This window comes from Oryx dammah, unplaced genomic scaffold (genome assembly GCF_014754425.2).
Source record: "Oryx dammah isolate SB20612 unplaced genomic scaffold, SCBI_Odam_1.1 HiC_scaffold_27, whole genome shotgun sequence".
Taxonomy (NCBI): Eukaryota; Metazoa; Chordata; class Mammalia; order Artiodactyla; family Bovidae; genus Oryx; species Oryx dammah.
Genome location: NW_024070211.1, coordinates 118030497 through 118050397, shown reverse-complemented (window position 1 = coordinate 118050397; position 19901 = coordinate 118030497). Strand labels below are relative to the sequence as shown.

Here is a 19901-nt window from a genome sequence, read left to right as displayed (position 1 = left end):
GTGTGATATCACTCATATGTGGAATCTAAAAAAAAAAAAAAAAAAACAAAAAAACTCCAAATTCATAGAAACAGAATAGATGATAGTTACCAGGGACTGAAAGATAGCAACAATTGGTTAAAATGTACAAACTTCCACTTAGAAGATGAATACATTTTGGGGATCCTGTTGAGAAATCTATATGCAGGTCAGGAAACAACAATTAGAACTGGACATGGAACAACAGACTGGTTCCAAATAGGAAAAGGAGTACGTCAAGGCTGTATATTGTCACCCTGCTTGTTTAACTTCTATGCAGAGTACATCATGAGAAATGCTGGGGGAAGAAGCACAAGCTGGAATCAAGATTGCTGGGAGAAATATCAATCACCTCAGATATGCAGATGACACCACCCTTATGGCAGAAAGTGAAGAGGAACTCAAAAGCCTCTTGATGAAAGTGAAAGAGGAGAGTGAAAAAGTTGGCTGAAAGCTCAACATTCAGAAAACTGAGATCATGGCATCTGGTCCCATCACTTCATGGGAAATAGACAGGGAAACAGTGGAAACAGTGTCAGACTTTATTTTGGGGGGCTCCAAAATCACTGCAGATGGTGATTGCAGCCATGAAATTAAAAGACACTTACTCCTTGGAAGGAAAGTTATGACCAACCTAGATAGCATATTCAAAAGCAGAGACATTACTTTGCCAACAAAGGTCCGTCTAGTCAAGTATATGGTTTTTCCTGTGGTCAAGTATGGATGTGAGAGTTGGACTGTGAAGAAAGCTGAGCACCGAAGAATTAATGGCTTTTGAACTGTGGTGTTGGAGAAGACTCTTGAGAGTCCCTTGGACTGCAAGGAGATCCAACCAATCCATTCTAAAGGAGATCAGTCCTGAGTATTCATTGGAAGGACTGATGCTGAAACTGAAACTCCAGTACTTTGGCCACCTCTTGCGAAGAGCTGACTCATTTGAAAAGACCCTGATGTTGGGAAAGATTGCGTGCAGAAGGAAAAGGGGATGACAGAGGATGAGATGGCTGGATGGCATCACCGACTTGATGGACATGAGTTTGAGCGAACTCCTGGAGTTGGTGATGGACAGGGAGGCCTGGTGTGCTGCGGTTCAGCAAAGAGTCAGACATGACTGAGCGACTGAACTGAACTGAATGTACAACATGGTAATTATGGTTAACAATATTATATATTGAAATTTTCTTAAAAAGTAAATCTTGAATATTCTCAAAACAAAAGAGAAATGGTACTGATGTGATGTGATAGAGGTACTAGCTTTTGGTATCATGGTAATTATTTTGTAATATATAAGTACATTAACACATTGCAATTCTTAATTTACACAGTATTATATGTCAAATATATCTCAGTAAGCCTGGAAAAAATAAACAATTAGAGTAGTAATATCTCTAAGCCTAAAATTTGTGATAACTCAAAGTATCTTTAAACATCACAGAAATTATAAATATTTTTTCCAAGGCACCTTTTAAAACCTATTAACACAATTTCCTCTATGATATACCATTGGCAAGAATAAGGAAGTGGTGGGTTAGTAATTTCACAGATTAAACCAGAGTGTGACAGATTAACCAATACAGAATTGTAAAGTAAAATAAAAAATAAATTAATTAATAAGTTAAAAAAAAAAAGAAAACAAAAAAAAAGAAGGTTGGAAGTTATTAAAATATGTTCTTAAAAACTCATGTAAAGGCCAAAGAGAGTGGATTCAGATATTCAGAGAGTCACTCTATGTTTAAACTTGGTCTTATATGCCTTTATTTTAAATCTGTATTAAATTTTCTATCTTTCTAACTTAATCCAATGATATAGCAAGTAAAGATAGACTGAATATTCTGCATACTGGTAAAGTTAAAAATGAATACTAAATACAGCTATTTCCTCTCCCCATAAAATTTTTTTTCTAAAGTATCAGTGAAGTACATGGAAAAAGAAAATCCAAGGAAATCACATCTTATTTTGTTTACATTTACCTCTGTAAAGTATGGAGATATGAATAAAATAGAATTAGGAATCTGAGAAGTTGAAAGTACACAAAATAGATTTTAAACAGACCTGTTGGAAAGCAGATACTTTATTTTATGTTTTAGGTCCAAGACAGATGAATATCAATGCATAATTCATATAAATGGCTATACAAGTCATTAAACAATCTTATAATATATGTTACTAGAAAAATTGATTTCCATTCTTCTATGTGATTAATCCTTAATAATGCGATTACATTTTAACAACTACAACCAAAAAAGAACTTTGACAGAAACTCAAACCAGTTTTATTATCACATTAATTTACATCTGTGCAGAAAAATGTTCTAATGCTTTTTCACCTTGATTTGGAAAATTCTTTAAAAGAGATTTTGTTTCCAGGACATTTTAGTTTGGTGTATTTCCTGTGTTATATGACTTTCTGGCCATATTGCTTCATGTGTGTGTTTTATCTTTAGTTTTCTAACAGAGAAAGCTGAGGATAGAGATGTTACTTTGTATTTCTCTTGTTGCCTTTTAAGGGTGCTTGGTTTGCTGACTCAGAGAACTCTGTCCAAATGCTCAATCTCTGTGGACTAGCTGAGTGATGGGTTTGTATGGACACCTATATAATTTTTGATCTAACATTAGGATAGAACTTACTCCCTGTGGCATTGGAGCAAGAGAGTAAGAGGGAAGTGAGTTCTAGACTCACTTGCTTCTTGAACTTGAATAAGCCACTTAACTTCTCTTGCCTCAATTCTCCAACACATATGGCAGAATTAACAGTCCTGCCCACTGTAGTACAACCACCCTTTCTCTATCCACAGGGGATTGCTTCCTGGACCTCCTGCAGATACCAAAATCTGCAGATGCTTAAGTCCCTTACATAAAATCTTCAGATATGGAGGGCCGACTGCATGAGGCTGTTGAGAGGTCCAACCAAATGAATTGGTTATGCGTTTTACAAATCTCAAGGGAGCTAATGAGGATGGGGCCTATAAAAAAAATCAGAGCCTGTGCACCGTAGGTACTCAAGAAGCCCATTTAATGGTGAGGTCTTCAACTCGCCACAGCAGAATTTAGAATACATAAATTGCTTTTGAAATCTGCCCTTTGTGAGGGTGGAATTTGTGATAGGAAACTGGTTTGTTTAGGGTGGTGTGAGCTGTGGGGGGTGGTGCACAAATGACCTGCTCCTTTTGTTTCCATTTTTGATTTCCAGGTTTCTGTGAGTTTCTCTCATCTTGCTTCCTGTTTTTCCTGAAAGCCTGAGTATATGAATATCTTTTTTCCTGCAGGTGTTGGTAACTGCTTTATCCTTCCGGACATTCTCAGCAACCATTGCCTTTCATGTGGCTTCTAGGACTTGCAGTGAATGATGTAGTAACAGAAACCAGGATAACGGTAGTGATGGACTTCTGTGTGAGCACTGGTGTGAGGCATTCTGACTTGGAATGAGGATCCAGATCTAAAAATCCATACAGTAAATTTTTTGAAACTCAGGCAACTGAACTTTAAAGAATATAATCTACAAGGGAATTCTGTTAACAGTGACTTTGTCATTAGTGAAAGTGAAAGTGTTAGTCACTTAGTTGTGTCCAGCTCTTACTGACCCCATAGACTGTAGCTCACCTCTGTCCATGTAGGCTCCTCTGTCCATGGAACTTTTCAGGCAAGAATACTGGAGTGGGTTTTCTTCTCCAGGGGATCTTCCTGACCCAGGAATCAAACCCAGGCCTCCCACATTGCAGGCGGACTCTACGGTCTGAGCTACCAGGGAAGATTTTGTCATTAAAGTGATAACCAATAAACTGTCAGTATATGGTGAAACATCACCTCATACAACTGAGAAAGCCCATTTTAACAATATTTAAGAGTATTGTTGCAGATAACATAATCATCTGAACACACGTGTATTATGTATTTTATATATATATACACATTTAAGTTCTTTATGTTTTAGTCTTTCTTAAAACATTTTTTTAAACATTCTCTTTTTAACTCTTTGCATATTTCCTGCTTTGAATCCATGGGTACTACCATTATGTTTAGGGTATCTGATTTTTATGTTCTAGAATTTTACATTATAGTATTTTTCCTTCCTTGGCAGAGTTATAGCTGCATGGAGAAGTGGCAGGTCACTCTCGGTGTCACTGCTGGGCTCCCAAGCAGCTGGAAGGACTGCTGCTCTTCAGGCTTCCCCGGGGATTACTCTGGGCTGGAAATTCTCAGCCTCAACTGGAGTTAAGCAATAGTGAGGACAAAACAAGAGAAGTGCAATTTTCCAAAATCAAGTTGACTAGGACTGCTGTCTTCTCATTTACTCACCCTCCCTTCTGAAGGGTAACTCTCTGGACTCTTCATTATGTTAACAAGAATTAGAGAAACTCTGCTATGTTGAAGCCTGGGTGCACAGTTCAATGTAGGTAGAAAGCCTTATTAAATTTTTACAAAGTTTAAATAAACTTTGTACATAAAAGCTTTTCACTGATTTAAATAAGCAAAACTTTTCTGGCTTGAAATATTATAGTGTCTCCCATTGAGAAAAAAAAGTTTTGCCAGATCAGTAATAGCCACGTATTTGCTGATTATTTTAACTGCACTCTATACAAATATTTGACAGTTTTGCAGATCAAACATTGTTCTGTTGCCCTTCAGTCGCTAAGTCATATCTCACTCTCTGCGACCCCATGGACTGTAGCCAACTAGGCTCCACTATCCATGGGTTCTCCCGGCAAGAATATTGGAGTGGGTTGCCATTTCCTTCTCCAATACATTGTTCTAGATAGAGAATTTTAGGAAAGTGTGTACATGATAATTGAACAGATATTGCTATCATTTCACACACTATTTTAGTAAACCATGCCTTAAAATTATAGTAAATACAGCCATCTTTCATCTTTGATCAAGTTCAAGTTTTCCTACTTTCCCAAGTTTTGCTTTGTTTTTCTTAGTACTTATAGAAGGAAATTTTACTGGATATTAAGTTGCTTGTTTATAATTATTCTTTCAGGTCATATGGAGAGGCTAAGCATTATGTCATTAAACATGTTAATTGTAAGGAAATCTATGGCAATCAATGTACACAGAGTGTAAAACTGTTAAAAAGAGTCATGATGTTTCTTAAGTAAATCGTGTCTATAAAGAAACATCCCAAAGGGGCATTGTATTGGCATTTGTGTTTGGGGTGCTATGAAATTCATCCTACCTCTGCTTTCACTCTTGACTCCTACACTCTCCATGAAGAGTTTTTAATGACATTAAAGAAGTGTTAAGTCAAACAATGCCATTCTTTAGATGAAAACCTTGCAATAATGTCCCATCTCAGACTGAAACCCAAAGTCCTTACCTGGGTGTAAGAGCAGGGTTACCACATAGTTTATAATCCAGACAGAACTCTTCAGAGAATGGAAGGGGCCAAAGAGTAATTATTCCAGGGAAGCAGGCATAAACCATGATTATCCCAAGCAAACCAGACCTTGGCAGGTCTCACGTTCTATCAGTGTCCTCTTCCCTCAGTTCTCACTTAGCTCCAGCCACATGGACCTACTGAAAGGTTTTCAGCTATAACAAGCATGGCCAGCTACCTGGAATGTTCTTTGCTGAGATGTCTTCATGCCATGCTCTTTTAGGCTTAATTCTTGCCTCTACTCAAATCTCATGTCTTCAGAAGTTTTCCTGACTCCCCCTGTTCACTCTCACCTTCTTACTGCCTTATTTTTCTTCATAACACTTATTACATCCTAACATAATTGTGTAAGTATTTTTGCTTGTGTTCTAACTGGTAGTGTCTCCCCCACCAGAAGGCAAGCTGCATCAGTGGATGAACTTTGTTTCACCTATTGCAGTGTGTCTGGCATCTGTAACAGTGCCTGACACCTACTAGTTATTTAATCATACTCACTGAATCAACAAATGAGTATCTACATAGAAGAATAAGTTGACAGCTAGGATGGAAGCTTTTTTAAGAGCATGCTTTAATTTACTTATGGATATTAATTAAATGACAGTGCTTATAATCTAAGAAATAAATGAGTGGTGCCGGGGAGAATATTACATAATACAAATAATGAGTTAGGGAAGATTTTGTTGAAAGTGAATGATTAAAGATGGTATTCTAGAAATGCTGACTCACTGAATTTTTTTTTACCATTTGATTATACGGACATATTTCCTCCCTGGTAATGCACATTTTATGTCTTTCTAAGGTATTTAATCCATTTGAGTTGCCTACCATGTTATAATTCAACTTAATTTTAAAACTTATTTCAAATTTTGTGGCAGTTACTAACTTTAAGAAATCCCTTAACAGATGTTGTCTTAGAAATGGTAATACATGACTATCAGAACACCACTGATGTGCCAGGCATAAAGTGTTTTTAAAATGTTATTAAATCCTCCCAACAAACCTATTTGACCTTGGTAGTCCCATTATCTCCAGTTTGCAGTGAGGAAGCTAAGGCACAGAGCAGGAAAGGCAGTCTGGCTTCAGAGCCCCTAACTCATTGCCTTTGCCATTTTGAAGGGTGTACTTCTTGTTGTTTTGGAATTACTGTCAGTTTATTTTTCCTGTTAATTTCGGTACCCCATTAGAAATACCTTGAAAGTATCCCCTGATTTCTCTGGCAAGTTCTAAATGAAACCTTTTGTAATTCAGTCTGATTAACCACTACCAGTTGTTTCCCCTTAATTTTTATCACTGTAGATTTCTGTCTTGGCTATGGTTTTCATTGTTTATGGCCTTTTTTCACTGTAGATTTCTGTCTTGGCTATGTTTTTCATTGTTTATGGTGTTTTTTCACTGTAATGTTACCATTTTGAGAACAGAGACCTCTGTTTCACTCGCTGCTATATTCCTAATATGTTAGTGCCTGGTACGTAGCAAATGCTCATAGCTATTGGTTGAATGAGTAAGTACCGAGTGAGTGAATTGTATCAAAATGTGATTCGATCAGTCAGCCAATATTATAAGCACCAATTCTGTGCTCTGTGTGTGTGTGTGTGTGTGCGTGTGTGTTTGTATGCGCATGAGCGCACCACATTCTTACTTGCTCGGTTGGGTCTGTCTGTTTGCGACCCCATAGACTGCAATGGCACCCCACTCCAGTACTCTTGCCTGGAAAATCCCATGGACGGAGGAGCTTGGTAGGCTGCAGTCCATGGGGTCACGAAGAGTCGGACACAACTGAGCGACTTCACTTTCCCTTTTCACTTTCATGCATTGGAGAAGGACATGGCAACCCACTCCAGCGTTCTTGCCTGGAGAATCCCAGGGACGGGGGAGCCTGGTGGGCTGCCGTCTATGGGGTCGCACAGAGTCGGACATGACTGAAGTATCAGCAGCAGCAGCAGCAGACTGTAGCCTGCCAGGCTCCTCTGCCCATGGGGATTCTTCAGGGAAGAATACTGGAGTGGGTTGCTGTACCCTCCCCCAGGGGATCTTCCCAACCTAGGGATCAAACCCTGGTCACCCACATTGCAGGCAGAAATTCTTTACCATTTGAGCCACCAGGTAAGCCCCTCTGTGCCTAATACTCTCCTTCATATATATAGTTATATATGTGTGTGTGTATATATATACACACACACATATATAGTATTTGCTAAATATCAAGTTCTCTTCTAAATGCTTTGTGTAAAGCAACTCTTTTTAATCTCTACAATACTCTCTGAAGTAGTCTGCAAAGATTTTGAAAAAAAAAAAGTTAAGACATAATTCCTTTATGTAAAGAGCCTTAAATCTAGTTAAGAAAGAATACCAGTGGAGTGAAATGATTACAAAACAATTCAAGTTTATAATACAAGCATAACATGATTAAATTTTAATTACAATTGCATTTGAGGGAAGGGGAATATATGCAGGCATTTCACCTTTTAAAAGGAATTGATAGTTTATCTTGATCTTTGTCAATGTATGGCAAAACCAATACAGAATTGTAAAGTAAAATAAAAAATAAAAAAAGAGATGGGAGGAATTCATATAGATGAAGGTGAGAAGAGGATATTTCTGGGTAGAACAACTGAATTAATGTGGAAAACAAAGACGATCTTTGAGGCCTGGGAATAATGGTATACGTTATTAGGTAGGTAGGAGGACAAGACCATAGACAACTTTCAAACCCAGGGAGAAAAAGTTAGACCTGAGGTGGCTAGAATCAGTGAGTCACTGTATGTGGATATTTGCATGTGTGTGTAAGTGTGTGAAATTCATAAAGTCAGAAAAATGTCTTTGCAGCCATTAAATTATGTGGATTAAATGCAAAGTACTCATCCCATTCCTGGCACATAACTAGCTATAATTAAATGATAACTATTATTATTTACTGATAATAATAATAATAGAGAAAATTGTGCCTTTTAATTTGGCACAGATTAAATTTTTAATCTGGATAAATAGACTTATTCTGTGTTATTCATATTAAGTCTAATTTGTCTTTATAAACTCAAATACAGTTTAATCAATAATAGCATTAAGACAAATGCTAAGAATGAGCAGACTCCACATATACTCCAGCAAAGAAAATGTATTGTTTGAATGACATCCTCATAGAGCTAAAAAATAATCATATGACAAACTTTTTATACTATCATCAGTTACCTATATTTCATTAAAATGTGCTGTTGGTCATTGTGGAAAATAGTGTGGTATTTCTTCAAAAAATTAAAAATAGAATTGCCATATGATCTAGCAATTTTACTTTTGGGTATAAACTCCAGATAATTAGAAAGCAGGGTCTCAAAGCAATAATTTGTACACTCATGTTCATAGTAGCATTATTCACAAGAGCTGAAATATAGAAGCCACTCAAGTGGCTGAATGGATGAGCAAAACATGGAATATATATTCAAGAGAATCTTATTTAGCCCTTAAGAGAAAATATGACCTATGCTACAGCATGGATGCCCTGGAGGAGGAAATGGCAACCCACTCCAGTATCCTTGCCTGGAGAATCCCATGGACAGAGGAGTCTGGCGGGCTACAGTTCACGGGGTCACAAGAGTTGCACACGACTGAGCGACTAAACCACACCACCACCACCACAGCATGGATGAACCTTGAGAATATTATGCTAAGTGAAACTGGCGGAGGTTTCGTCGGTAAGTAAAATTGGCAGAGGTTTCGTCCGTAAGTGAAATTGGCGGAGGTTTCGTCGCTCAGTCGTGTCTGACACTTGTGACCCTGTGGACTATAATAGTCAGCCAAGCTCTTCTGTCTCTGGGCTTTTTCAGGCAAGAATACTGGAGTGGGTTGCCATTTCCTTCTCCAAGTAAAATTAATCAATCACAAAAAACAACTGCTATGAGATACTTGGCGTAGTCAAAATCATAAAGAAAGAAAGTAGAATGGTGGTTGCCAGAGGTTTTGGGGTGGGGTAGGGGATGGAATTATTGTCTAATGCGTATAGAGTTTCATTTTTTATAAGATTAAAGAATTATGGAGATAGATGTTGGTGAAGGTCGAATAACGCTATGAATGTGTTTAATATCGCTGAACTGTACACTTAAAAATAGTTAAGATGGTAAATTTTGTTATGTGTATTTTACTACAGTAAAAGAAAAATTTGGAGGGGGTGGAGAATGTGCTATTTGCAACTCTACAGAATTCAGTTATAGCTTTTTGATTCCCCATGGAGGATTTTTCACTAAAATTCAGCTGGTATGAAAACAAAAAAAAACAGGCATTTCCCAGAGGGGTAAACAGAGAAGGCATAATAACCTCAGCAAGATCCGCTATAAACTTCAAAGAATATAAGAATGCCTGTAAGGTTTTTGTTTTGTTTTATCCTGCTTTTTTGGTGATGATAGGGGAGGCAGAGTATAAACAAACTGTAGCTCAAAAGCTTTCAAAAAAACCCCGTCTAATTATAGGGTAGCAATTTCTTTAGTACAGTATATTTGATACTTAGTATTTTCCAAACTATTTCCCAGGGTTAATAATACAGCTTATAATTAAATATTATGCTAAATGAAGAGACCTAGACCACGTTTCTAAATGATCAAGATGTAGACAGAGAGGTCTAAACAACAGAGCTTCCAAGGAAGAAGGACTAAGAAGTTGAAGAGGAAAGAAATAGAAAGCAAGGGAAGGGGAGAAAAAAGTGATTCAAGTCTTTTGAAGTTGTTAAAGCCAAGAACTTGAATTAAAGGACATTTGTTAGAAGCCACTTAAATTCAGGCATGCAGCTTGCATTATTGTTCGTGTCCACCAATGCAGAAAATACTTTCTACGCACCTCTTTGGGTCTGCCTAGAAAGGTCATCTATACAAAGAAAGATACCATCACCTTTGCTGCTGAGTAGCTGGATTAATCTTTTAACAAGGTCTTACATATTTCTGATTCCTTTTGCGCTTAAGCCTTGGAATTAATCAGATTTTCATGCTAGTTCTCTCTCCTCCTCACCTGTCTCTTCCCTTTCCCTTGCCATGGGCCTGTGACTCCGCACAGTCCACACTGCCCTCCATACCTGTTATACAGTTATCCACCTGAAATGGGGCTCTGTGAACATCAGCACTCTGCGTAACCTATTTCCCCATGCCTCCCAAGGGCCTTTATGCAACTGCTGACACACACTGAGTTTCTAACAGTAGATTAGCTTTGGGGCAAGGTGCACTGTGTACCTTGGGTGCGCTGTTTGCTGTTCCGGTTTGCCGTGTACACAAAGGCTTAAGCAAGGCTCCTTTGGGCATTTTAGTTTAGGGTGTGGAGATTACGTGACACACTTGTCAACTCTTGATTTTTCTTGAGGGCAATTAGCTGAAAACTGGTTTCGCTCAATTTGTTTTGGTTTGTTTGGACCAACTGTTTGCTCAAGCAGAAGGAGCCCGCCTTGAATGCTGAGACAGCCGCTACAGAGAGGTCAGGATGGTTCTCTGCAAGCTCTCCATCCCTGCCATAGGATGAAACCATTTACAGTGCTTCCTGCATCATGGTGTCTCTTGGCATCTGCTCTCCTGAGCTTGCCCCAAATGCACCCTTTATGGCCTCTGCTGAAGTTCTGGAGCCCAGGAACTGGGGCCCGGGTGGTTTCCTTTTGCTGACCAGCAAGCAACTGGGTCATGCCTACATAACTGCAGAGCAGCCAGGATATGCTCTGGGAAGCAAAAATAATTGCCAAACCCAAAATATATGTAAAAACTATTTCCCCTTTGATTCAAGAATGTCATCATGAACAAAGCCATGGTGCTGACTCAGCCTTCTGAATAATGAACCTGAACCTAACCATGCTTTTAAATTGAGCTAAGGGTTTAACCAGCTATATCCTCCACTCTGGCTTCGGCCCAAAGATTTCCGATGGCTTCAGCAGCTCCAGAGTCAGTATCTCTGATGTGTTTGCATCTGACCTCTGACCTAAGCTTCAGTGTTATTTTCAGCTGTTCCTTGACAGGGAATCCAACAGCTGCTGTTTAATACCACGGGCAGCTTGTGACACACACTGAGTTTCTAGCAATAGGATTAATCTGTCGATCTTAGGCTCTGAGTTAAGCCATCTATAATTTTCCTGCCCCAGGCATGGGGTGGGGGAGGGTTGGAAATAAAACCAAATCTTAAGTACAATGTTAATCTTTTTAAAAGAAAAGTAGCAAAATATACATAATGTTAACCTTTAATCAAAAATACAAGTCATGTCCCTGCTACAATTAAAAGTAATTGGAAAGTGTATTACTTCCTAGTAGTCATGATATCTGAACTTGAAAATACTGTTCAGTGGAGTAGATAGTTGTAAAGAAATCCTGACATGCTGGATATCTATTGATAAATGCTCATTGAGATATTTTTAAAAGTCTCTAAGAAATCCGAGGCTCTGAGAAAAATGTGGCCATTTCACATAAACTTCATTTGACAAGAGGCAGTTTTAGAAAAGCAGATTAATCCAAAAATGTATTTCAAACAATTCTGTGGCTTAGTCCCAGAATAAATACCAGCACTTTTTTTTAAAGTACATCTTTTGGACTTTGCTTTGCATGAAGAAGACTTAAAAAAATCTTGAAAAGATTGATACCCAGGTTAATGACTGGCTGGTTTCAAAGTTCACCATCACTGTATAGATTCAATGGCTAAAGTATCTTGGGTTGTCAGGATGTAATTCTTTTTCCATTTGCTATCAAACATCAGCTGATAGGCAGAGAGCTAGAAGCTGCTCTCTGCGTTTAAGATAATGGCCAAAATAACAGGCACTCAGTATTACCATACTAGGGGTGTGGCGATTCTCTCCCGTTCTTTCCTCTCTCTCTCATGATAAACTCAATGAGGTTGTCTATTTTTAACCTCCTGTTCTTTCCTTTTGGCAGAGTAATCAGTGCGAGCGGCGCTCTTTCCCTGAATGAATCCAAGTAACCCCAGTTGTTGCCTTCTGAAATGAGCGGCAGCCACACATCTGCACACAGGCTGTCCAGCGCGTAAACTCTGGTTCTAACGTACCATGTCCAGCCGAGAGAGTCCCGCTGTGGAGTTTTCTACAACGACAGTCAGTTCAGTAGCTGTGCAGGCTGGGGACTCCAAAATCGTTATAGCTGTCATAAAGGTAAGCAGACAACTTCCTTTTTTTTCCTGTGTGGCTGTAGGCTTCTTGCTATGTGCTGATAATCCTAAAAAACATCCCACACAATCAGCAGTATACAGCATATAGAAAATAACCCAGCAAGTACATCTTAATGCGTCTTTAAATTGACAACTGAGAGGACCCTCTGCTAAGTTTCAGCCAGTTGCTAGAGTTTCTCTTTCAGTTAGCCATAAAACATATACAGCAGCTTGATTTTTCAGAAAAGCAATAACAAACCCTACCGTATACTTTCAGTTTGGTTTTTAAAGACAAAGCGTTTGTGACCACAGGTTCATGATTGCTAGGCTTAAGAGTCCAGTGGACCTGGGAAATGTCTGTGATTTTTGAGAGTGGATGTGATGAAGGAAGGAAGAGATAAGGGGCAGCATTGTTTTCAGCGTGACGGAGCACAGGGAACTCCTAACAAGAGACAGTGACGCTTGCCCTCTGCAGCTCTGGTTTTGACACGGTGAAGGCATTAGTAAATCCTTGTCACACTGGTGAGAGAGTGAAGACCCCACCAGGGAAGATGCAAAGGGCATGTGTCTGACTTGCCCTTAACCACAGGAAATGGAAGCCACTTGGGACTTACAGGATTCTGCATGTTTTATGTCAAGCACTTTGCCCATTTGCAAAGATGAGCACACATCTTTAGGTTGAAGAATGTATGCTGCTGCTAAGTCGCTTCAGTCGTGTCCGACTCTATGCAACCCCAAAGACGGCAGCCCACCAGGCTCCCCCGTCCCTGGGATTCTCCAGGCAAGAACACTGGAGTGGGTTGCCATTGCCTTCTCCAATGCATGAAAGTGAAGTCGCTCAGTTGTGTCCGACTCTTAGCGACCCCATGGACTGCAGCCTACCAGGCTCCTCCGCCCATGGGCTTTTCCAGGCAAGAGGACTGGAGTGGGGTGCATGATTTTATCCCCTATGAATATGTCCTATGAAAATTCCTGAAGCCTTTTGCTTGGATTTAGACAACTCCCCACCTCAAGAATTCAGGGTTTAATGAAGGGAATCAGTGCTCACCAGCCTGTTACGCTTTCAAGACCCCGCCAGGCTTAACCGAATGAATTTTCTGGGCTTTTGTAAGAAGCATGGGCAATAAAGCCTGTTTAATTTCACTTAATTGCCGCAAATTTTATGTTACTGTGAAAATTCGTAACAGGAAAGCAGTACTTGACATTGAACAAAATGATTCAGGCTAGAAGAACTGGAAGCACGAAATGCAAAGTGTTCCTACCAAGGCCGCTTGCTCAGGGCTCTCGAGACTTGGCCTCACAATAACAGGGCCTCTGCTGAGTCCCTTGACCTCCATTCTTTTCAGAGGTAATGGATGGACGCGGAAAAAAGCGAGAAGCAAAAGCAGCAAAATTGATAACTTGCATGTCATTTTATGATGCTCTGAGTAACTGCAATTATCAGCAGTGAGGGAAAAAGAGGGAAAATTCCTGTTTTTCTTTTAATTCACTTTTCTTTCCCTCAAATATGAAACATTTATTTGAGTAGGATGAGGAAGAATGCGTATAGAATAAATGATCAAAGAATCGGGGCAAAATTGACAGTGAGAAAAAAGAAAAAAAAAACCTCTAAAATTAGACTGGAAACTCTTAACTAAAACTCTTTTTAAGAAAGTCCCCTCCATCCTGCCCCCTCAGCTCCCTAAGTTCACTGCTGTGCTGTTTGAAATAAACTCCAAGCTGTTCAAAATGGAAAGTGCATCTTAATAGAAGTGCTTGTGTCTGATTCATGCGGGCTTCCCATTTCTAAGCAGTCTCAGGGTACTAATGATCTAGAATAGCCGTGTAGCTTTCTCGTTTCTCCTCAGCAATTCACTTAGCCAAGTGCACGTGCCTGCTAGTGCTTCCTCTTGCTGAATCGATATTGCTTCTTAAAAAAGCAATTCCTTAGGAAATGCAATGATGAATTGTATCTTGGGGCAGGACACTGAAAGGGTCCTTCATGTGGAAAAGAAGTTGAGTGCATTCAAATGACAGTTGTCACCCATCCAACTTCACTGATGTTTTTGTGCATACTTTATTGAATATTCAACAATAAAATTTGAAAAATATTATGTTTTAGCTTTGAAATAAACTAAAAATTACTTGCTTCCTCTGCTGTTTATTCTTTCTGATTGATTCAGCAAGGTTAAAGACACTAATCAACATAAATGACATTTATGAAACTTTTTCCCTTTGGTGAAGTTCACCCTTTACTTGCTCAAATCACTATTTTTATCTAGAATTTTTTTTTCTGAGCAAGAGAATGTAAAATTGTGTGAATTATTCTATAATTTTTTACTGTTCAATTATACATGCTGCTGCTACTGCTGCTAAGTCACTTCAGTCGTGTCCGACTCTGTGCGACCCCATAGACTGCAGCCCACCAGGCTCCCCCGTTCCTGGGATTCTCCAGGCAAGAACACTGGAGTGGGTTGCCATTTCCTTCTCCAATTCATGAAAGTGAAAAAAAGGGAAGTTGCTCAGTCGTGTCTGACTTTTTGCGACCCCATGGACTACAGCCTACCAGGCTCCTCCGTCCATGGGATTTTCCAGGCAAGAGTACTGGAGTGGGGTGCCATCGCCTTCTCCGTCAATAATACATAACCTATTGTAAATGTTCCTCATTTGGGAATTTTAAATTTAAATCTAATATGCTAAGAGAAAAGAGTTTATCCTATGAATGAGAAAAAGAAAAGCCAGGGCATGGATTTATGTTAGAACTGTTCTGTTCTAATTTAAGTAGGACATGTCTCTATAGAAAGGTTAAACTCTTCACAATGTAACTGGAAGCTTTGAAAAAAAAAAGAAGAAGAGTGAAAGGGAAGGAGTAAGGGGAACTAAAACTGCATTTTATTCATTTTTATTTTTAGTGTGGCAAATGGGTACAACTTCAGTTGGCTGAATCACAGCCCAATCTTCTAGAAATTGGAAGCAATCAAGATGAAACCAAAAAACTTCTTCACGATCATGAACTTCTTTTGGCCAAACTCAAGGTAAGATAGTAAGATATGAAGCAGATGCAAAATTAAGAAGAAATTAAAAGCTATTTCTTACACTTCCCCTTAATTCTCCCTTATGTCACTGACCTATGGCTATTTTAACTTCATGCCAGATAGATAACAGAAAAACACTATAGTTGAGCAAACACCAACATTGGAGAAAGTAACAAGATTTTTTTTTAAACTATCCCTAATGTGATAGAAAATATGTAGTGATAATATTTTCACTGTGGATAAATAAGTACTTTCTTTTTTCCTGGCTGCCTCCATGAAAAAAAATTCCATCATTTCCATTTCATGCAATGTACTGTCAAGCTACAACAGATCCAAGCTTCTATTGTTAATGATACCTGCTGGCAAAAATAATATAGAGGGTTGAACTATTGAAAAGATCTGATTTTATATTTATTATTAAGAGTTCTTGAAGCCAAAGAATCGTTTCAATGAAGAGTTATTATTGCATATATGTTGTGACTATTTAAGTTAAGAATCTAAAAACAATATTGGTTTGAGATTGCCAGATAAGATATCTAATCAGAGACAGGAATATAGTTTGTGGGGTCCAGCACAAAGTTAAAAGCAAGAAGAAGCTTTTTCTTGGCCTGTCACAGTGTTTTTAAAATCTGTTATTTAATGTCTGGCTCCTTCAGGGAGGGGAGTACGTTGGGGTCAGTGCAGCACCTCACAGACACTGGGCCTCAGCCCCAGCTCAGTGTACAGGGTGTGGACCTCCCCAACCTTTCTGAGCTGTGCCCTGACACCTGCCAGGGCAGAGGGCAGAGGTCATTGAGCAGGGGCAGGGGAGCAGACAGGATAACAGAGTTTCTCTCCCCGGAGGGATGGACCACATGGTGAGTGAGGCTCCCATCCTTCAGCACTTCCTCTGTTGCCATTGAACTTTACTTGCAGAACACACAGTCAAAGATAAAATTGTTAAGAACTTCAAGACAGTAATAGGTAAAACATTAAACCCCAAGTGGTTTCTCCCTCTGAGAATGGAACTCTGTGCAGCAGTGAACCCTGTGAGTAATAACCCTCGTAGGCAAATGAGTGTCATTACTAAAATCAAAGAGGCTGGATTCAGAAGTCTACAATGACTAGGTATTCTGTGTCATTAGCACTTTAATGTTACTTGCTTCTTTGAACATGTAGGCTGGAATTTACATTTGCTTTCTAGATTTAGAGGCAGAGCTGATAGGCGTCTGACAAGTACCAGCAGCAGTAGTAAAAGTAAAAGGATAAATCAGACTGAGAAGTTAAAGAAAGAATTAGTACTGGAGCAGGAGGGTATTAGAAACCAGAATTTATTCTCCTGTGTAGATAGCTCCTTGTCCTTCAAGGTAGAAATTCCTGGTGACCAGGAAGTCCTTCGTATATCTTAAAAAATACATGCTGATGTAAGCAGTCATTGAACCAGGGATCAAAAGACTAATTTTGCTAATTTTGCTTCCCTGGTGGCTCAGATGGTAAAGAATCTGCCTGTAATGCAGGAAACCTTAGTTCAATCCCTGGGTTGGGAAGATCTCCTGGAGAAGGTAATGGCTACCCACTCCGGTATTCTTGCCTGGAGAATCCCATGGAGAGTGGAGCCTGGTGGGCTACAGTCCCTGGAGTTGCAGAGTCGAACATGACTGAGCGACTGAGCATGCACACACGTGCCAATAGCTAGTTTAGTCTGGCTAACAATTCAAGGTTTTGCTGCTACAGAAAAAGCTCAATTTTATGACTTGTGGAAATCCAACACTTCCCTACAATTCTTGCTCATCCATAGAAGTTTACTTTCTCAAGGTCTCCTGTGTCCCCAGCCCCTTCATACATACCTGCCAACTGTTTCTGACGTTAACCCAGAAACTGTAGGTCTTCCCCAGGCCCTGCTAGCAGTCCATGCCTAGCCAGCACTTTCAGGTCCACTGATGGGCTATGGCTGGTGGGGAAGCTCACAGCAGTTTGGGTTTCTTGGGCTACCTCTTTTCCCCCAGCCCTATTCCTATCCAGACCTACAATTCCAGGGAGAATTCTTTCTTAGGCAGAGCAGTTTGTCTCTCCTTAACAACTGTGCTCAAATTTGCATGCCTGAATCTACTCAGGAGCACAGCTAGAAGAGGGTTTTCTATTAATAGGATTCATGCGTAGAAGGTGCTTGTGATTCTCAGTTGTAAAGTCTTGTCCTTTAATGCCAGTCTTCTGGACCTTAGGCTTTTATCTGTAAAGATGATTGGGAAAGGATGAATCAAAGGTTTGTATCTATTGTGGATCTTGTCTTGATGTGCAGTGGAATAGTGGAACCATTCTTCCTCTGCCTGTGGGTCTAAGAACATGAGGTCTTAAGTAGAAAGACCTTTTAACTTCCTGCAGCTCTCTAGCCATGACCTCTTTCTTAGTGTCCATTTCCTGTACCCTCTCCTAACCCAACAAACCAGCCACTTACCCCCAAGAAATTTTTAGTAGTAGCATCATCTTGGTTGGAAAAAATCAAGGAGTCTGAAGTCTGTTTCATATTTGCTGACAAAAGACTTTTTTTAAATAAGAGGAATGTGAATTCCATATTGTAAATGGCTGGAGTAACTTAATTTACCAGTTATTATGTTGTTAGGGTAGGTACAATCTTAACCTGTAGCAGGAAATTGTTGTACTGAGTTATTTTTAATATGAGCTCTTTGAATGATAGGAACATTAGCAGTTCGATAAGCCAATAATATTTAATATTTAATGTTCACTCCAGTGTTTTCCCTATGCACAGGGCCCTGAGATTTGTTCTAATTATAAAGAAGAATGTACTATTAGGAGTATTGGGAGGGTGTAGGAGTTCTGTGCTGAGTCCACTCTGCTTTGGACAAAGTAGTTAGCCTTTCTGGTCTCAGGTTCTTTATTTGAAAAATTATGGTAGTAATTGATACCTTCAAACATCTACAAAGGAAATCTGGCGGGGGAAATGCAATGATTTACAGAAGTGCTTGCTGCCTTGAAAAGAAAAAGTAGTATAATTATTCTGTTGATAATTAATATATCAGGGAAATCTGGGTATTTAATTTTATAGGGAAGCTATTTTCTGCCTTTGATTAAAATTATCTCAAATCCTAATAATTTAGACTAAAGGGAAAAATTCTGGTGACACAGAATTTGTTAGAGTGTTTCTAATGTTGGTAATGTCTATACCCCAGAGACCTTATTTTCCTTTCAACAGAGTACTTAACAATTCTATGGAGTATCCAGAGAGAAATATTTTCCTATTTTCAGTGGGGGAAAACATAAACATGTGGAGAAAATACTCATTCCCTAAAGGCGTCTAGATTCTCAAACCACACTCGATTATTATTTTAATGAGAAAGAAGGAATTCAGGAAAGGAAAGAGCGAAATGTAAGCCGGTAACAAATATCTGTCTGTGTCCCCTCTCAGCACCACATCCGCAGGTGGCTCAAGGAGGAAAGAAGGGTCAGAAATGCCTTAGGAATGTTTCTGCAAACATTCTGCCCCTTATCATCTGTCATACTACTAACTGCATTGCTACTGTGCAAAGGAATTAAAACTATGTCGTTGTTGAGTCGCTAAGTCATGTCTAACTCTCTTGTGACCCCATGGACTGTAGCCCACTAGGCTCCTCTGTCTGTGGGATTTCCCAGGGAAGAATACTGGAGTGGGTTGCCATTTCTTTGTCCAGGGCATCTTCGACCCAGGGATCGGACCCACGTCTCCTGCATTGGCAAGTGGATTCTTTACCATCTGAGCCACTAGGAAAGCCCAACTACAACTATAAGAGCCAAGAAAACCTCTGGACGCTGGCTCCTGTATTTGTTTTTAATATGTAATATTAGCATTCAGTGAACAGTGACCCTTTAAAATATAAAACACTAAAAAGTTCACCTCTAACTTGACTCATAAATCTATTGACTTCCTGATTCCAATTTCATCTCTGACCCAGTGAATGTTTATTTTTGTCCTATTTTTCTTTACTTAGTTAAAAATGAATAGTCAAAATATATTAGTAGTAGTAGTCCTACAAAAACTTATTTCTTAAATAAGGAATAGTGTGATTTTTCTCCTGAAAACTGCTATAAAATATGTAAATTCATATTTAGTGTGAATGAATCATTAAAAAATTTTTGTGGTAAATATATGAATTTGCAATTTCAACCATTTTTTTTCATTTTTTAAAATTTATCACTCATCAAGGACCTTGGTTCCTGCCCTGCTTATGAGGAATAGGCCGATTTAGTCCCTTTGCGGGCTTCCCTGGTGCTCAGAGGTTAAAGCGTCTACCTGCAATGCAGAAGACCTGGATTCGATCCCTGGTCTGGAAGATCCCCTGGACAAGGAAATGGCAACCCACTCCAGTATTCTTACCTAGAGAATCCCATGGACGGAGGAGCCTGGTGGGC

The 19901-nt window shown here is 39.3% G+C and overlaps 1 protein-coding gene across 4 annotated transcripts in view; it reads left to right on the top strand.

The window, feature by feature from the left end:
- Nucleotides 1-12247: 12247 nt before the first annotated feature.
- The window catches only part of CCDC141 (coiled-coil domain containing 141), a 235062-nt gene continuing 227408 nt past the window's right edge, over nucleotides 12248-19901 (top strand). For 2 of the 4 annotated variants that reach the window (XM_040227726.1, XM_040227724.1), the window contains exons 1-2: nucleotides 12248-12508; nucleotides 15396-15518. In XM_040227726.1, coding sequence (XP_040083660.1) covers nucleotides 12407-12508; nucleotides 15396-15518 — 225 coding nt within the window. In that variant the 5' untranslated portion in view covers nucleotides 12248-12406. The remainder of the gene's footprint in view (nucleotides 12509-15395; nucleotides 15519-19901) is intronic. The other 2 variants (XM_040227725.1, XM_040227723.1) reach the window with 1 other exon arrangement.